Here is a 20717-nt window from a genome sequence, read left to right on the forward strand (position 1 = left end):
GCGCCAGCAGTGAGTTCGAACAACTATAGTGAGGTCCACGTTATAATGGCATTGGTATAAGATAGGAGAACAGTGTAGACGATTCTCTGCCTTGCTAAGGCCTTCTATAGAGAATAACCGATACCAGTATATCTGATGTAATATCAACTGTTTATTCTTGTTTGAAATCAAATATTTGTTAATTAATTATTTTTTTACATTGTTGAAAAATGATCTGGCAACTTTGAGGAGCTAGAAAAGGATAGCGTTATCTGATTTGTCGAATAATAGACAAGTATAGCAACTCCAATGTTAATCAAATACTGCCATTATAACGGGGACCTCATTTTTTAATGTTGTAAACCAACAAAAATATAAAATAAACATTGTACATAAACAATCTGAAATCATGTGACTAGATTCACTCTAATTTAGACGAAGCAGCTTCAATTTATTTCACATATGGAAATTACTGAAATATTGCAATTTTTCAAATGCTAATGAATTAATTATTATTAAACGAAAATCCAAATTAGATGCTGAAATTCACCCCGAAGACTTTTGCTACTGCAAATATTGACAACAGGGTAAACAGCCAGATGGAAATTCAATGAGCGCTACTATTCATAAATTATTTTTTAGCCCGGGAAACGAACCCAGTACCTCCTAATTCCCAGGCTGACAAATAATTTTTTAACAGTAGCGCTCATCAAATTACCATCTGACTGTTTACCCTGTTGTCAATATTTGCAGTAGCAGAAGTCTTCGGGGTGGATTGCATCATTTAATTTGGATTTTCGTTTAATAATAATAATAAATTTATTTCCCTTTTTGGTGAAATCTGGCCCAAGTTAATAATTTATTCATGACGTTTTAATTTATTTGTATGGCTGAAATTCACTGAAAGTGATCCCATTTCCAGGAGCGGTGTTGAGCGACTACCTCAGCGAAGATAACATAGCAACGAATACGGAGAGCCCGATACCGGTCAGTGTGGAAGAGGCGACCAAAGAAGAAGAGAAGAAGGAGGAGAAGAAGGAGGAACAGGGAGGAGAGGAGAGCAGCGATGACCCGATCATCGGACGGATCACGTTTGTGAGTTGCGCCACCGGAAGTGAGGACACCGCTGGACTTCCGCCCGCCCCGCCACCCACTTCCGGTTCCGCAAATCCCATCGAAAATGAGTTCAGTAAGTAGAAACTGGAAACTGAAGGCCAGGTTGCACAAAAAATAGATAGAAAGATAGAAGAACAGCGTTGTCGATTCTGTACCTTGCCAAAACTTCGCCTCACACATCACTTTTAATGTTATAAGGTGCAAATAAAAGACATTTATCTATCTACTAGCCGTCAGGCTCGCTTCGCTCGCCATATCCGTCTAGCCAGGGGGCTCCATTCCCTGGACCCCCGACTGGATCGTCCAAAAATGAGATCAGCGGGCTCGCTTCGATCGCCTGCATTTTTCATTTGAGCATGCTTCATTCCATCAGAAAGTCAAAGTACTGAGAAAACGCAGAAAGCTGAGAAAAACGCTGATTTTGGGCGTATCTTTAATGAAATATTAAAGTCACCTCATCAAGAAATTTTTAGACCCTAGCTAAACCTCTATACCAAATTTTAACACTTTCTGTCTATTACTTGATGAAAGAACTGAGAAATCGCAAAAAACTGCTAATTTTGGGCGTATTTTTGGCGTTATTGCAAATTCCTTCTAACACAATATTATTACACCCAAGCTGAGCTTCTGTACTAAATTTGAACAATCTCTGTTCATTTGTTCTCAATAATGTAGTGTAGAAGAATGTTATAATGTTTATGTGACGTGCAATATTTTTGTAAGCTTCTGTTATTCTATTTATTTATTTCATGTATTCTTCAATACCTGTTGACATGGCCAGTTGTAAAGTGTTTTGGCTTAATAAAATTGAATTTGAATAAATCTGTGCTATCTGCTTTGTCGAATGATAGACAAGGATAGCAACACCACTGTTCAACAAATACTGCCATTATAACGTGGACCTCACTGCAGCACGGTTACACAACAGCCTGTTAAATTTAAACCTTGATTAATTCCAAGAATTAATCTGACTCTTGGAATTAATCAAGGTTTAAATTTAACAGGCTGTTGTGTAACCGTGCCTCAGTGAAGTCCACGTTATAATGGCAGTATTTGATGAACAGAGGTGTTGCCATCCTTGTCTATCATTCGACAAAGCAGAAAGCACTATCCTTTGCTAACTCCACAACGTTGCCATATCAGTTCTCCAACAGTATAGAATCGTTTTATTCTGATTATCTATCAATCAACAAAATATTCAATCTTAATAATGTATAATTAAATAATTTAAAAATATATTTTCTCAGTGAATAAAATATATTTTCTCAGTGAATAATACTAAATTACAGCATCAGATATACCGGTATCAGCTATCCTCTATAGAAGGCAGTGGCAAGATAGACAGATAGGTAAATGCCTTTTATTTGCACTTTATGCGTTATTAAAAGTGATATGGACGAAGTTGAGGCGAAGTTTTGGCAAGGTAGAGAATCGGCTACGATGCTCTTTTATCTTTCTCCACTGCCATTATAACGTGGATCTCACTGTAGAAAAATATAAACAACGAATTATATGATTATGTATTTATGTTTTTGATTGATTTTCTGTGTAGTAGTTGTAGGTGGTTTAGTTAAAATCAGTTTTTAAATTATTTTACCAAATCATTATTCAATTTCATCTCATTTTATTCGCATATTCATCAAATTTTCTACATCATTAGAAGGTGATAGAGTTGAATAATTATGTGGGTTTAGTGAGGTCCTCGTTCAAAATATGCTCAAGTGTAAAAGTGTTGTAAAATTTAATCTAAGTTCGCTCAAGCTTCAATGTTATCTTCATGATATTTTCTTATTTCTATCCACTGTTGATTGAAAAACTCTGTGCCGGTTGCACAAAAGCAGGTTAAATTTTAATCGCGATTAATTCCTCGAGAACCAATCACAGATTTCGTCTTATCAGAAAGGCCTTCTCTGATTGGTTCTTGTGAAATTAATCACGGTTAAAGTTTAACCGGGCCTCTTATGATAGTTTAGATACTTATTAAAACAAGGTTCATGTACAGTCCCTTTTCAACTTCAATTGTAAAAGTGTTGAAATTAAATTTTCAATTAAAACTGAACGTTTAGTTTGTATGGGCCTCTTGGTAATGGTTTATGTGAGTTTTTATATATTTTTTTGTTTTCTACATGTTTGTGTCTTAATTGTTTTGTTTTTTGATAACTCTAAACTTTCCTTCTTGATGTGTAACCTAGTATGATATTTTTCTAATTATGTGTCTCTGTATTTTGACTACCTACTAATGAATTTGTTGCTAAGACCAGCTCTCATGGTTTCCAATAGATATTTTCCATTGACCAATCATAAAACGTGAACCTCACTAAACATAATATCACTACTTAGTCCAGTCACTATAATTATACATTGGTGCTTGCAATGTATATTGTAGTTCTGATCTTTTAGTCCAGAACCAATTCTGTCATACAAAATTTTCTTGTGCTAGATACAGGATGGCCCTAAAACCTCGTATTTTCGGTTAATTTTCCAGTTTTCAGCTATTTTCGCCATATCCAGTAAACGGACAGAAAAAATTGATCTCGCTTTTTTTATAATATAAAATCCTGAATAAAATGAGATCATTCGGAACTCTCTATCTTCAATGAGTGCTGAGTTATGATTTTTCAAGAATGGGTGAAATTTTAAGGAAAAATAAATTTTGATGAATTTTAGTTTTTGATCAACAGTATCCTTTAATTGTTACCATTTAGATGTATAATTCAAAATCCCTCTGGGCGTATTTTTGTGCTCTACAATCTGAAACCAGGTAGAGCGCTCTATCTTATATAAAAGTGAAGTAAATTTGTATGGCTTTTGTTGTTGGGAAGTCCCTTGCGGGAAGGTCCCACTGCCTGAATATATAATTTAAGCCGTCAATGGGCCTTACGACTGTCATACTTCAGCCGGGACCGACAGTTTAACGTGCCCATCCGATAACACGGGAGTGATCTGGTTAAAAAACTGTTGGTATTGAGAGGTATTGAACCTGGGATCTCTATGCTGCTACGCAGGCACTCTATCCACTAGACCACGGATCACTCCATGGATCTCTATCTTATATAGATTTCCAGCTACACCTGACAACAATGCTCCTTGTATTGTGGAAAACATCTAATTTTCAGCTTCAACCATCATCACCAACTACATTGTCCTCACATTGATATTTCGCACAATGATATAAGTCCATGAGAATATTTATATCTCAATATAAAGATAATATAAAGAATATCTCAATATAAAGAATATTTATATGAATATTTATATCATGAGAATATTTTGATATAAGTCCATTTCAATATTTCCTAATGGAGAGGAAATGGAAAGGGAACCTCAAGGATCAAAATTTCAAACACTTATAACTTTTGACACAATGCACGGATCTCAGTAATACACTTCATTCTTCTCGGCTTGTCAAGGCGGTTAAAAATCATGCATCATAGGTCAAATTCGGTTCAAAAATGGAAAATTTATTGTTGAGTGTACTTCAACCGGTATTTCAATACACAGAAAATGACCAATTTCAATCTCTCATGTATCCAAATAATACATATTACAAAATCAGAACTGCAATATACATTTAATATCCCTTTTTAATGTCCAATATCGGGGACCGAGCTTCGCTCTGGAGTACAAAAGCATTAAAAATTTATTACGAAAGAAGAAATTATAATAACATTCATAGTTCATACAGAAATGTTCTATCTAATCACAGTAAATTGAGATTAATATCCCAGAGGAATGCAAAAATTTTTCTCACAAAGGCCCGGTTGCACAAAAGCCGGTTAAATTTTAATCCTGATTAATTTCACGTGAACCAAATAAGAGAAGACCATTTCAAAAAGATGGTTCTACTGGAATCAATAAGGTTCAAAAATAGCCTGGCTTTTTTGCAACCGGCACTAAGTACCTGACTGAATGATTACAAAATTTCAACAGCTGAGTCATAATTTTGACATAGTCCCACACACATAATCTCGCTCATCATCAACAGACGACGAAATTATTATTATCAGCTGTTTTTCCAAGGATGAATAACAATTATCCTTTTAATGTCCTTCAGCGAGTTTTCCCAGGGATGAGACCTAGTGCAATTAAATTTTTATCGTTAGAGCCGTTTTCGAGATCCGGTGAAATACAAACATCTAAACATATAAACAGAAATTGCTCGTTTAATAGTATAGGATATTGACTGGACTAGCTTGCTTAAATTCACTACAGTCTCAATGTGCTTTCATTAATTCTCACTGGTGATATTTTGATGTATGTTTGATGTGATCCCATATTTCATTATGTGTGTAACATTGTTTTATTATATGTGTGTAACAAGTAGACTTTGAGCTTGCCGTGTATGTTTATGTGTATGTGTGTATTGATGTATGTGTGTATGTGTGTGTGTGCTCAGACCACGATGCTAGTCAGCAATTGCAGTCGGAAGTGGGTGAGTCATCTTCGTCGCCCGGCCCTCAAAGGAGGCTGCTCAAGGACTTCAAGGAGGGGATCTTGAAAGATGGCGTCTCTACTGCGCCTACAGGTTGGTAGCAATGCTATAGTGTGGTCCACGTTATTATGGCCATGTTTGATTGACATTGGTGTTGCTATCCTTGTCTATCATTCGACAAAGCAGATAGCGCTATACTTTCCAGCTCCATAACGTGTTCTAACAATTTAGAAATAGAAATAATTAGCAAAATATTTTATCTCAATTATGATAATGTATTATCATAGAGAAACAATAGCGTGAGTAGATATCCCATGGTATAGGGCGTTTATGTCGCAACTTTTACTGTTATCTCAAGCCGATTATTGTCGATTTTTACTGTTTTGACCGGGTAAGGGTGTATAAACGGCACAATATGAGATACTACCAGCGTCACATAGCTTCACGAGAAAGAACTATAGGACTATAGGCTTGAGATAACAATAAAGTTGCGACATAAACTCCCTATACCATGGGATATCTACTCACGCTATTGTTTCTCTATGGTATTATTCAATCATTGAAGAATATTTATATTCTTAATTGACCGAGCGAAATGAGGTGTAAGATTCAAGTCGACGGTTTGGCATTTCTGTTAATGTTTATATGTTGCGCATTTACGGCGAAACGCGGTAATAGATTTTCATGAAATTTGACAGGTATATTCCTTTTTAAATTGCGCGTCGACGTATATACAAGGTTTTTTTGGAAATTTTGCATTTCAAGGATAATATAAAAAAAGAAACCGCCTTCATACGCCAATATTAGAGTAAAAATCAGACTATAGAATTATTTTCATCATAAATCAGCTGTCCAGTGGATTTTATAATAAATAAATAAATAAATAATAAATAAATATCCCTTTTATTGCTTTGTTCAGGTTCATTACAAAATTTCAAATAAAACTATATAACATTATAAAATTAATTACAGTATTAAGCAATAATCAGCAGCTGCTGGGGAATATCCTTGTATACATTCTTCATTCTCTCCCATTCCTTTCTCTCTCTTGCAACTCTCTGCCACGTCGCTCCACCGCATACTTTTCTGAACTCCTCGTCCCATCCATACGAAGGCCTTCCTCTACTTCTTCTCAAATTACGTGGGTACCATTCCAGTATTCTTTTCGTCCATCTTTCGTCCGTTGTCCTTGCGATATGTCCAGCCCAATTCCATTTTCTCTCTATTATCGTCTTGCCTACATCTTCAATTTTTGTTTCATTTCTAATCCATAATTTTGTTTTCCTGTCTTTTCTTGTCACTCCTATCATTACTCTCTCCATCGACCTCACGGTAATTCTAAGTTTCTTAATTATTTTTTCATTTATAGTCCAGGTTTCGCAGCCGTACAAAATTGCTGGTAGGATACACGTTTGTAGCAGCTTTTTCTTATTTTCCATTGATATCTTGGATCTGAATAGATAGCTGTACTTTTTGAACATTGCCCATCCTATTGCTACTCTTCTGGTAACTTCTCCCCATTGACCTTCTCTCCCTATTTTCTGACCGAGGTAAATGAAATGATCCACTTTCTCTATCCTTCCGTCCTCAGTCACCAATACTCTATCATTTTCATCACTGTTATATGTCATTACTTTCGATTTATCAAAATTTACTTTCATTCCAATCTTTTTTGTTACTTCAATCAAATCTTTCAACATACCGCATGCCTCCTCCGTATCATTTCCAACTATAACAATATCATCAGCAAATTTCAAGGCATTTAATTTCACACCGTTGATATTGATGCCTCTCTCTTGCCATTGCAACTTCATTAGAGATTTTTCTAAGACTGCGTTAAATATTTTAGCTGATGGTATATCTCCCTGTCTCAAGCCTCTATTCACTTGCATCACTCTACTTTTTCCTCTCAAGCTGAACTCACTTTTCATATTTCCGTAGATGAATCTGAATATTTCCAAGTACTTATTGCTTATTCCCAGGTCTTCAAGTGTCTGTATCACAGCTGCTGTGTTGATTTTATCAAAAGCCTTCTCAAAGTCTATAAATAGTAGCACTAGTGGAAATCTATATTCTTTAGAATTCCTTATCAACTCCTGTAGGACTAGGATGTTATCCAGAGTGGAAAAGTTTTTCTTAAATCCGGTCTGGCTGATTGGAGTTGCTGCGGTCAAATATCCGTCTATTCTGTGCGAAATTATTGCCATGAATATTTTGTATATACTTGACAGGAGACTAATTGGTCGATAATTCTTGACTTCCTTTTTATCACCTTTTTTGAAGAGCAGTAACAAGTTAGCTTTGAGCCATATTTCAGGAATCTTTCCATTAGTGAGGCATAGATTAAACAGCCTTGTTAGTATTTCTATCACCTTTTTTCCTCCCGCTTTCAACTCTTCATTCGATATTCTATCTGGTCCTGCAGCTTTTCCCTCCTTGAGACAAATAATTGCCCGTTCTACCTCTCTTTCCATAATCGGTGGACATTCTTCGTTTCTATACTCATTCCTGCCGCGTTCTCCATTTTTCAGTTCCATGTTATCTTCTTCCAGTTCATCCTTTTTATAGAGGCTCTCATAGAATTCACAAATTATTCCAAGTATCCCTTCTATTTCTCTTATTTCATTTCCCTTCTCATCTTTCATACAAATCAGTGTGTTCATTCCTAATTGCTGCTGCCTGTTAAACTCTTTGACGCTTGTCCCGAGTTTCAAAGTCTCTTCTAATTCCTTTGTTTTCCTATTATTAGACCATTCAATCCATTTCCTTCGAATTAGTTTGGAGATTTCACTAAATTCAATTTTTCCTCTGCCGTGTCTTTTTAGTTTTCTTCTCTTCTCTAACAATTTAACTATCTCTCTTGGAACTTTTCTTTTCTTGTTTTCTCTTAAGTTTCCTAGCAATTGTCTCGTTTTTCTCAAGGTATTAGTCAGTTTATCAGTTATAATCTCCATATCCTCACATTCGTTTATTCTCTCTTCATTCAAGTTATTTTGTAATTTTTGTTCAAATCCTAGGTTTCTCAAGTCCACTGTTCCCAGTCGTGTGAGCCGTTCGCTGTAATATCTTATTCTATTCTTATTGATTTTTATCACCATTCTCAGAGGCCTATGATCACTTCCAATATTTATCCCATCCTCTACATCTACATCTTGAACAATAAATTTTTTGTCTATCATGAAAAAGTCTATTTCGTTCTTTGTCTCTCCATCGGGGCTCAACCAAGTCCATTTTCTTGATTCGTGTTTCTGGAAGAATGAATTCATCAGATACATCCTCTTGCCTTCGACAAATTCGACAAGTCGTTCACCTCGTTCATTTCTCTCCCCAATTCCGTACCTTCCGACACATTTTTCACCCCTGCTCTTCCCGATTTTCGCATTCATGTCTCCCATAACAATATTATATTTGCATGTATCATTTTCGAGAGCCTCTTCCAGATCCTCGTAGAAATATTCAAGCTCTTCGTCCGATGACGCTGACGTTGGTGCATAAACTTGTATCAGTTTGATTCTTCCTTTAATGTGTCCTTGTAATTTCCAAATCATCACAGAGATTCGGTGTGTATACTGTTTGAAGCTTACAATTTTCTTTTTTGATACCTTGTTAATCAGAAATCCTGTTCCTCCAGTATAACCATTCCCATTCAGATAGAGCATCCTATCATCTCCCATGATCACACACTGCTCACCATCTCTCCTTACTTCCGCGAGTCCTATAATATCCCACTCGATGTTGTCCAGCTCTTCTAACAACTGTTCCACCCTCCAATTTGCTCTAAGAGATCTACAGTTGTATGTGATTATATTTATGTTGCCTCAAGTAGTAGCTTATCTTTTTTGAGATAAGCTTTTTTCCCTTCTTTCCTAAAATCGTACATGAAGTGTGATAATTCTTTCCTGACGGCGCGAGTATTGAAGTCGAGATCTTCTTGTATCTTTATATAACTATATTTCCCTTCCTTTGACAAATTCGATTTTTTCCTGAGTATTTTATTTCTTGTGAATGACGACGTAAACGTTACTCTAATTGGACCATCGCTTTCTGATTTGCTCAGCTTTTTTAAGTATTCCATATCCTGGTTTCTGATATCAGCATCCAGATATTTGAGTATCTTCATTATCTCTTCTCTTAGAGTCCAATAATTGTTACCGCCTTTAATACCGAATATTATTATATTTCTTCTTCTGTATTCCTCTTGTTTCCGTTCTTTCTGTAATTGCACTTCGGATTTAAGCTCTCCTACTTGTTTTTTCAAAGTTTCAATTTCGTCATTGAATTTGCTGGCAATATTATCAATTTTTGTTTCCAAGCCATCTAGCTTATTTAGTTTTTTCAGAATCTCGTCCAATTTCTTCTCCATTTTATTTAAATTTAGTAAAACGTGATGGTAATTCAGTAGTGTTCTATCAATACACCTCTCTGTAATATTAGTCTATTATTCACTATTTTTCGTTTTTATCGAACAGAAAGATTATTCAGCTATAGAACAACGAAACTTATTAGATAAGAATTTTGGCTCAGTTTTATATGACAGTAGTTGAATGGAAATTCATGGTGAGCTATGTATAATCAAGGTCCAAAGTCCAATTTCTAATCTCCCGTTCAGCCTGTTAGCATACTCTTCTTCTGTGGATTCTAACCTCAAACATTGTCACTATTCTATTCATATCGAGAAAATATAACGTTTTCTACATATTGAGCTTCAGATTCACTCTCACAAAAAAAAAACAGTGTACAGTAACGTATCTAACTATATAAATTGATTGTATCTCACCTAATAAAAACTTGACTAATCGAATAAAACCACGGAGCTCACAGAACACAACCTTTCACTTCTAGCGCTTATCTCGTACTCCATTTTATAATACTACCCGTTCAAAAACATCGAACATCTTGAAAATGTATATATCCATCAACGTTGTAGACAGCTGCAGCCAGACCTGATAACAGCGTTCACACTCACATTCCGGGACGACATGTCACGGTACGATAGGACAGAAAGCTCTATGTTTATTTAGGATTTCTTCTAGACATTTTAAATTGATAAATTATTTATTAATTTTTGAGAAAACATAACAACAGGTCAATGTAACTTACTGAGCGCGAGGTCTACTGTTCACAGAACTACTAGTATTACATCAGATGTACCCTTGTAAGCTATCCTCTATAGAAGGCAGTGGAAAGGCAGAGAACCGGGAACTCTGTTCTTCTATCTTTCTACACAGCCACTATAACTTGTACCTCACTATGGTTAAAAATTCAAAACAATCACATAAACATATCTTATTGTCATCTTTTATTTTTATTTAGGGCTACTTTTGAATGAATATAATTAAAAAATAGAAATCCAAGAACCCTTTTTAAAATTATTTAGTCACAGCATGTTTCTGCTATATAATGCCATTATCAAGTGATTGGAAGTGAGTGAGTTATTTTCCAAACACTTGATAATGACATCATATATCCGAAACAAGCTGTGACTTTTTAACCTTCCGGTAGTCGCACCCTACTCAATCACATGAGCAGTCGCGTGTTGTACTTTTTACAACATCCATTTTTCCAAGTTTTCTTTACTCTGTTTACTGTCAAAACATATTAATTAATTGTATTATTACTTTTTCCATCTTCTTGGATTATTTTACGCCTATGAACATTTGGATGATTACCATTTCATAGCCCAATAAAGTACATCAAGCAAAGCCATCAATTATTCTGTGTTATTGGTTCGTTTACAGTCCCCGTATACAGTCTTTCCCTATCATAATCATGCACTGTCGCGACTAAATGGTACCTAAAGACTTGATACTGCAACTCAGTGGAGTGATGGGGAGAAAGTTTTGGAATGCATAGGTTACTCATTCACTGACACCACTCCATCCAATAGATTTGTACTTTTTACAACAGCGCGACTGCCGGAAGGTTAAAAAGGGTACTTGTATTTATATTTTTATTCACATATGTTATTATTTGATCTGTGCTTATTATTTTAGCTTATGCTAAAATTTAGTTTATTATTGCTTGCCACATCACTACTATATATTCACTACTATTCTATTCTCACATAATTATTACATAGACAAGAAGTTATCTGTTACCGTTAAAAATATTGTCTCATTCAGTTAACTGAATTTCCTGTTGCAATACGTTTTAGGGTACGTTTATGTCGGAGCTGCGATTAGTGATAAAAGCTGCGATTCTAGCAACGCGTAGATAATACCAACGTGCTTTCTAATAGGCCTGTTTATGTCGGAGCTGCGATGAAAATCGATCTTGGGTCCTGACCATCGATAAGAGCATCGATAATGGCTCGGTACATTTTTGAAGCTAGTATCGAGGCTAGTATCGAGTTGTAGACTACAAAGGACAAACATGGACCAATATTTTTTCATGATTTGGGTTGATTTATATGTGGAGTTTCGTAAGCAAGTGACATTTTCTTTTTAAACTATTTCTTATTCAATTACAAAATTCTCATTGTCAATGATAATAATTAAACATAATATAGACCTTGATGTATGCATTTCAAGAATAAATTCAATAGTTTCTATTTTATCAAAGAATATAACTTCTTTGTATAAACCTACTTACCTTAATGTTAGCATTAATCGCTCCTCTGCCATGATAGGACTTATGTGATAATTATTCCAGTCCTTTTGGAGATTATTGGAAACTCTCTTCAAAATGTAGTCGAAAGTTTCTATTTACATTCTCATATAGTCAAAAAAAATTTTTGGATGCTGTCTTAAATCTTTATACAAATGATGATACGGGTACTCCCCAAATACATTCCTCTCCAAATTGATAGGATGTGCATAGTATTCACGTTCTCTACAACCTAGTAAGTAATGCTTTACTGTATTCAATGAAAAAATAAAATCTTCATCAGAATCACTCATTATAGCATACACAAATTGGTTTTTCAATACATGAACTCACGAATCAAGCTTTAAGCACGACTGTCGGCATGAACAGTCGATAGAAGCTGAGCGCTACTCCCTACTAGCATCGCTTCTTTCATCGTTGCTAGGATCGTTTATCACAGCTCCGACATAAACGTACCCTTACAAATTGGATCACTCTGTATTATTTAGTGATTGATTTAGTGTTGTTTGATTGCAGATAATGAGCTGGCGTACGAAGAACTGGAGAAGATGAGCAGTGTGCTGCCTACGGTGTGGCTGGGTTCGCAGAATGGCTCAGTTTATGTGCACTCGGCCGTATCACAGTGGAGGAGGTGTCTACACTCTATCAAACTCAAGGACTCTGTACTCAGCATTGTGTAAGTTACAGTCAAAACTTTGCTTTAGTCTCCACTGAAGTCTATTTTTCCAAAAGAAAGTCTCCAAAGAACCAAAGAATGACTTCTCCAAAGAAGTCAAGTGCAAAAGCCTGTGGAGACTTCCGAACATTAAGTTTGATGAGTCACATGCTTAAAGTGTTTTTAAAAGTCATTCACAAAAGAATTTATAACATATGTGAAGAGCAAATTTCACCCAATCAATTTGGTTTTGTAAAGGCTGTGGGAACAAGGGAAGCTCTGTTTCAAAGATGCAGAGATGTGGGTTGTAATGTTTTTGCATGTCTGATTGATTACAAGAAGGCCTTCGACCATGTTCAACATGAGAAAATGATGGATGTCTTGAGAAGAACTGGGATTGATGGAAAAGACCTAACAATTATAGCCAACTTATATTGGAATCAATCAGCCGTTCTCCGAGTAGATGGAGAACATACAGAACAGGTGAAGATCCTGCGAGGAGTTAGACAGGGTTGCATACTATCACCTATCATTTCCAACCTATATTCAGAACACATTTTCAGAGAAGCACTTGAATATATGAATGAAGGTATCTCAATCAATGAAGAGAAGCTTAACAATTTACGCTATGCTGATGATACCATTGTGTTCTCTGATTCCATAGAGGGCCTGCAAAAGCTGATGGATAGGATTGCAGAAACGAGTAAAACCTATGGACTTGATATAAACTCAGCCAAAACAAAGCTCATGATCATTAGTAAAGATGACATCCAAGGAGCGGAGCTGTACATTGATCAGACGAAAATTGATAGGGTCGCACAATACACCTACCTTGGAACTATGATTAATGAGTCATGGGATAATTCTCAGGAGATCCGGTGTCGGATTGCAAAAGCCAAAAGTGCTTTCATAATGGGGTCTGTTTTCAAGAGCCATGACCTCACCTTGCATACGAAGATTCGATTACTGAAGTGCTTTGTGTACTCAGTACTGTTGTATGGTGTTGAATCATGGACTCTAAAGCAAAACACAGTAGCAAAGCTCCAAGCATTTGAGTTATGGCTGTATAGGAGAATCCTGAGGATACCATGGACTGATAGGATTATCAATCAGGAGGTGTTGAGGAGGATGAATATGGCCCCAGAACTGGTTAACATCATAAAATTCAGGAAGTTGCAATACTTCAGGAAGTTGCTATATGAGCTATTACAAAGCATACTGCAGGGCAAAATAGAAGGCAGGAGAGCCACAGGTCGAAGAAGAATATCCTGGCTGGCCAACCTGCGAGCCTGGTTTGGAAAAACCTCCATTCAATTGTTCCGGAGCGCAACTAACAAAGTCATCATAGCCAATATGATCGCCAACGTTCGAAACGGACAGGCACCTTAAGAAGAAGAAGTATATTTTTAGTCTGCACTCTGCACTTGAGGACTGTGTACTCAGCATTGTGTAAGTGATGCAGTTCAAAAAATGAAATGTATGTCTCCCAGTTCCGAAATAGGAACAGCAACAAAAAACCACCTTCTGCGCTCCAGGTGGAAGTTTTGTCAACTTCCACAAAATTCCCGATTCAGAATTTGTGAACTAGGTTATGTTCATAGAATGCATGTAGTAAGTTCAACAAAAGCAGGTAATGTTTTCTATTTCTCAATTATTCTTCTTTTGATTATTATGACAAAAAATAGTGTACGTTACTTGGACGTGAATGTCTTTTGTAGTGCTCGAATGAAATTGCCTGCAAAAGGCTCCTTCCCGTCCATGTGACGTAAGATACTATTTCCGATCAGCCAGTCCTTCAACAAAACTTCAGAGTCAATCTCAAATATAACAGGTGGGAGAGAGTTCAATTATCTAATTTTTATATCTAATTATTTAAATATTACATTATATATTTGAATTTGTTATTTCCAATCAATGTTATCAGTCGTGTCTTATATGAATTAAAGATGAATGAATGGTTGACATTACATACACGTGTTGGATATCTATTTTTCAGTAATTTTCAATGGTTACTGTTACAGCCACGTGTCAGGTCGCGTGCTATGTGCACTGGCCAATGGGACAGTAGCTGTGTTCAGACGAGGGCCCGACGGCCAATGGGATTTGAGCAGGTATCACGTGGTCGACCTGGGTCCACCAATCAACTCCATCCGATGTCTCATCGCAGTTCACAGCAAGGTGTGGTGCGGATACAAGAATAGGATACATGTGTTGGATCCGAAAACGCTAGCTGTCCAGGTTAGTTTGGAGTTTTTTGAGGAGAATATTGTCGAAATACAAGATCTGTATTTACATCAAATAAATAGTATATTTCGCACCTACAGCAGAAAATGAGACTTTTCCGGCTCGAAATCGGTTTTCAAGTCCGTGGCCGTAGGTCGAGGTCTAGAAAAGATTGAGAGCCGGAAAAACATTTTTGCCCGTGGTGCGAACGATATTTTTCGCCACACTACAGGTATTGCTGACAAAATAAATAAAGAATACAAAATAAAGAATACTTGTTATCGTACCTATCTCTTGATTTTAGTGGTAGAAGATTTGCAGTCAGGATTTCAGATTCTTTTAAAATTTCACTTGGAATATCACGGGCGTCGTCATCTTCAAGCATTTTTGAAAATTTGGAATGCGCTAATCAACAATAAATAATTGAATAAAACTGGTTGCGAAGCGAATGCTGAATTAGTTTGATTTGAAACTCGAATTGGAATCATGGCGACTTCAGCTGATGAAGAAAGTGGACACTCGCCCGATCTAGCGGATGACTTATCAACTACGGCCTTCATGACCGGCTGGAAAGAGACCACTTTCTGGCCTAGACCGGAAAAGAAACCCTTTTCTGACGTCAGACGAGAGTCGTCTGCAAACAAGGTCTTTCAGATCTACGTAGGGACTGGAAAACAGCTGCTTTCTGTGCAGTGTGGCGAAAACAAGTTTTCAACAGGCATCGTCAGTTTAACAAAATTTCCATTTTTAAAATTATTGAGTCAATTTGTCAGATTTATATAATCATTACAATTTAGATAATCATCTGTTGAGTAAAATCCTCTAACCTTAAGCCATCCAGCAATAGTTCTTCCAAGAATGTTGAGCGGCAACAATATAATGGATAAAGACAGCTTGTTATACAGTCTAACACTCGGTGTTACCATAGAGGAACGATAGCATAAGTAGATATCCCATGGTATAGGGCGTTTATGTCGCAACTGTTATCCCAAGCCGATAGTTCACGTAGTTCTTTCCTATGCAGCTGTGTGACGCTGGTAGTCTCTCAAATTGTGCCGTTCATACACTATCACCCCAACAAAACAGTAAAAATTGACAATAATCGACAGTAATCGGCTTGAGATAACAGTAAAAGCTGCGACATAAATTCCCTATACCATGGGATATCTACTTACGCTATTGTTTCTCTATGGTGTTACCAAATCATATCTATGTCTCGTATGAAATGTATGAACAGTATCATTGGAAGCGAACTGATTCAAATTTTCCTTGACATAAATCAAGTTTTGAAGAATTAAGATACATGCCAAAGTCATTATATTTAGATTTCTAAAATAAGTTCTACAGGATACATCGTTATTATATTACAAATTGTTCTGATAGCTCGTTTTTGCCAAATGAAAGGTTTTTTGCAGCATATTACCCCACAGATGTGCACCATAATATAAATAAATAAATAAATCATTTAATTTGTTCAACATAATGCTACACCATATCATCCAGTTAAACTTAATATTGTTCGTCTTATCCGAATAGCTGCATTGGTATAAAAATAGATATCATTTATTTTATCTCTGTTTAGATTCGACAAGAGAATCAAAACTTTATCTTCGTCCTGAACAATGTTAACAGAGTATTTGGCCAGATAACGTCGCCGGATATCATTGTACATGGGACATCTAATAAGAAAGTGAAACAGACTCTCCTCCTCTTGAAAATTACATAGAGGGCATAAGATAGTACAATCAAAAAAGGTGCCACTTCCATCCATAAACAAATACATACTCATCTGCGTTGCCATCCGCAATTGTGTTATGCATCTGACTCTAGAAAATGACATGATACATCCTAGCTGCTCCCCTAAAATGAAATTTGGATTTAAAACTATGTAACCAGGGAAAAATCTGGACTCTATTGCTTTACTTATATCTGCCATATACAAAGCTCTTGCATGTTTCCTAATAATATAGTCACTTTCTTTCTCCAATATAGTGAAATCTACATTTAAAAAGTATCTTAAGTTAGCAAGAGACATTTGTTCTTTCATTAGATTAATCCAGTTGTTTCTATTCTCATTTATTCTATTATCGTTAGTGCTTAAGTCTAACAGTTTATTCATACACATTTTTGGATATCTATGAGATGGCATTTTCAAAACGTTGATATAAAAATTCAATGCTTGACGAAAAATTATATGTGACAACCTCAACCTTCCAGTTTCAAGTCTTAAAGCAAAGCACCATAATATAAATGAACATGGAAAAGGCCAAAATATGTAGTGACTAATACCTCATTATTCACACAGTTTCTTTATTTCCTCAAGATAAAAATTACTCTTGAAAGCTTTCTACAGAGATTATCAATATGTGTGTCCCAACAAAACATACTTACATGGTAGAGTACTATCCTACGGTGCTATCCGACTCTACTCTACTAAAAACTAGTACTCTACCATGAGCGTTTTCATTGGGTGAGTTCACAAGATAGTTAGTACTTTCCCAGGGAACTATACTAATGAAAACCATGCTTTTAACCTAGCGCCGCAGTGCAGGATGGTTTTTCACAGCTTGGCGTTGTTGTTATTTGAGGTGGGTGTCTGGCTTGGAAGTGTTTCGGCCGCATCGCAGGATGACTGTTAACGGTTGCCGGAAGATCAACAGCTGGGTTTTTTTCGTTATTTTTCGTGATAGAGAAATTCTGATTGCAGGTTTGTTCTCAGCGACCCCAAGTTTAGCCTGAAGGCTCAGAATGTCAACAATGTTTTTAAATAATCAAAAATCATCATGAAAAGTCATTAATATGGTAGTACACCACGTTTCTGGAAACTTTTTACTGGTGACTGGAAATATTATTGATTATAGGTAACACAAAAATCAAAATAATCGTGAGAAAGAAAACTGCTGATGAACGCTAATAAGACCGCCACTCCATTGTTCTATTGTCTCTGCTGCTTGGCTGAGCCTGGCTGGAGGGATCAAATAACCGACTGGATTGATCTTTCGTCTGTCCGCTAGGCGGAACTACGCCGACCATTGCTGGGTGGAAGATGTTACTGCGGCCGCTCGCATTCCCACCGACGCTGCTATTATTTGCTGTCTCAGCGCCTAGTCCGAGTCAGACAAGCATCCAGCCAGCACTGCGGAGCTAGCTTTAGAGACAAAATTAGGAAATAGAAGAGGTTTTGTGCAATAGCCTGTTTTTTACTTTCCTTGCCCTATTACCATAGGTAAGGAAAGTATTGCTTTCCAAAAAAAATTAAGGTACCCTAATTTCAAGTTTTCTATACGTTTCAAGGTCCCCTGAGTCCAAAAACATGATTTTTGGATGTTGGTCTGTGTGTGTGTGTGTGTGTGTGTGTGTGTGTGTGTGTGTGTGGTGTGTGTGTGTGTGTTGTGTGTGTGTGTGTGTGTGTGTGTGTGTGTGTGTGTGTGGTGTGTGTGTGTGTGTGTGTGTGTGTGTGTGTGTGTGTGTGTGTGTGTGTGTGTGTGTATGTGTGTATGTCTGTGAACACGATAACTCCATTCCTAATTAACCGATTGACTTGAAATTTTAAACTTAAGTTCCTTATACCATAAGGATCCGACAATAAGAAATTCAATAAAATTCAATTCAAGATGGCGGAAAAAATAGCGGATAATTACTAAAAAACCATGTTTTTCTCGAAAACGGCTCTAACGATTTTCTTCAAATTTATACCATGGATAGCTATTCATAAGCCCTATCAACTGACATGAGTCTCATTTCTGGGAAAATTCCAGGAGCTCCGTAATATTCTTGAGAAAAATGGCGGATAATGACTAAAAAACCATGTTTTTCACGGTTTTCTCGAAAACGGCTCTAACGATTTTTTTCAAATTCGTACTCTGTATAGTAGTTATTTATCAGCTCTATCAACTGGCATGAGTCTTCTTTCTGGGAAACTAATGGGGGGTCCACCCCATCTCGATAAATGTACTTAGTAACCTCCTTCTCGTGCATGAGGTAGGTAGCGCAGTTCATAAAAAGAATACATAGTCGAGATATTTCATCTGTAGAACAGCTGTTTTGACGACTTTGAAAGAATGAGGACTAAAAAAATCATCGAGTTTCACAATTTACACAAAGGAAAAAGTAATCTGAAAACAATTATATATACACATATACAGAAGTCTGATCGTAGTTTCAAATATGAGCAAGGAAAGTTGTGTGAGTGTACCACACCAGATTTTTTCATTTCCGACTATTTTATTGTTTGCTTTGCTCTATCCAATAAATGAATACATATTTTTTGGTGTTTGTAGAAATCATTCGACGCTCATCCGAGAAAGGAAAGTCAGGTGAGACAGATGGCGTGGATAGGAGATGGAGTATGGGTCTCGATACGACTGGATTCTACGTTACGACTCTACCATGCTCACACCTACCAACATCTACAAGATGTCGACATTGAGCCATATGTCAGCAAAATGCTAGGTAAGTCACTTCAATGTAAATATGTACAGTTCGAAATACAAACCCTATTTCTACATCATCAGTAATCTATCTATATAATAAGAGAGAGTAGGGTTGTGTTTGTTCGTGTGTTCGTTTGTTCGCATCAAAACATGTCAACTTGTGGATTGCATACCGGAAAAACGGGAATGATTTAGATCTCCAAATTTTGCACATAGATTCTAAAAATATCAATCTCGTGCAACTGGAAGCCCAAATTTCAATTTTCCTTCTAGATTTTTCAGAATTAATGTTTAAAATTCATTAATGGTACATTCGATTTCATTAAAAAATCACCAAATCATAATATGGTCGGAATTAAAAAAGGAACATCTGTTTCTATATTGCTTTCTACCTGAAAAACATAGTTTTGAAACTTCGTTTTCCTGATGCAATGTTTAGGCCTACACGTGGCATGGATTATCATTTTCTCAGCTAGAACAATTTTTGAGACAAAGTGCTAAATAAAGTATAGGAAAATTATATGTTTGACGCATTATCACGTCAGAACTACTGGACTGATTAACTTGAAATTTTGCATATAGATTCTTGCTTAACCGAGGGTGGTTATAGACCAATTTTAAATTCTTCAAGATTTGATTACATCAAGTTTTCAGTTTGTCAAGTTTTCAATTATTTGTCATGCTTCCAGTTTGTATGGAAGCAGCAGAAGATTTCTCTTAAAAGGGAAATTAGAAGATATGTATGATTGGGGATCCTTTTCGAATGATAAAAACAGGTTTTCCGTCACACCCAAATTTTTTCCGCCATTTTGAATCCAACTTCTTTTTTAATTGAAAGGTGGTCATACTGATTTACTTGAAATGCAGCATATTAATTCTTAATTAACCGAGGATTATTATAGGCCTACTTTGAATTCTTCTAGATTTCATTACGTCGTTTTAAGAAAGACCCTTGCGAAGCACGGGTTACCTGCTAGTACTATAATAAAGCAAAGACTGGTGCCCGGTTGCAGAGTCGTTACATAAAATCAAACATAGCTATGTGAGACATAGTTTAAAATCACTTACATATGAATGGTTGGTCGTTGCATAGTCGTTTGCGGAAGACTATTAATTTAGCTATATCTCGAATCACACATAGGTCACACTGCAGCTCTATTCACTTTTTCCGTACATGCTTCTATCCAACCAATTTCTTGGCATCGGGCAAAGTTTTGATCGACATTACTGTGAACATACCTAAAAGACCTCACATAACATTGATAAACCATAT

The 20717-nt window shown here is 36.3% G+C and overlaps 1 protein-coding gene across 17 annotated transcripts in view; it reads left to right on the forward strand.

Annotated features, from left to right (window-relative positions):
- LOC111055439 (C-Jun-amino-terminal kinase-interacting protein 4) overlaps window positions 1-20717 on the forward strand; it is a 134064-nt gene that overhangs the window by 92073 nt on the left and 21274 nt on the right. For 16 of the 17 annotated variants that reach the window (XM_039431741.1, XM_039431745.1, XM_039431739.1 and 13 more), the window contains 5 exons: window positions 902-1168; window positions 5492-5620; window positions 12650-12809; window positions 14810-15026; window positions 19292-19463. In XM_039431741.1, the coding sequence (XP_039287675.1) occupies window positions 902-1168; window positions 5492-5620; window positions 12650-12809; window positions 14810-15026; window positions 19292-19463 (945 nt within the window). The remainder of the gene's footprint in view (window positions 1-901; window positions 1169-5491; window positions 5621-12649; window positions 12810-14809; window positions 15027-19291; window positions 19464-20717) is intronic. The other variant, XM_039431752.1, reaches the window with a different exon arrangement.

The sequence above is a fragment of the Nilaparvata lugens genome, chromosome 6 (genome assembly GCF_014356525.2).
Source record: "Nilaparvata lugens isolate BPH chromosome 6, ASM1435652v1, whole genome shotgun sequence".
NCBI lineage: Eukaryota > Metazoa > Arthropoda > Insecta > Hemiptera > Delphacidae > Nilaparvata > Nilaparvata lugens.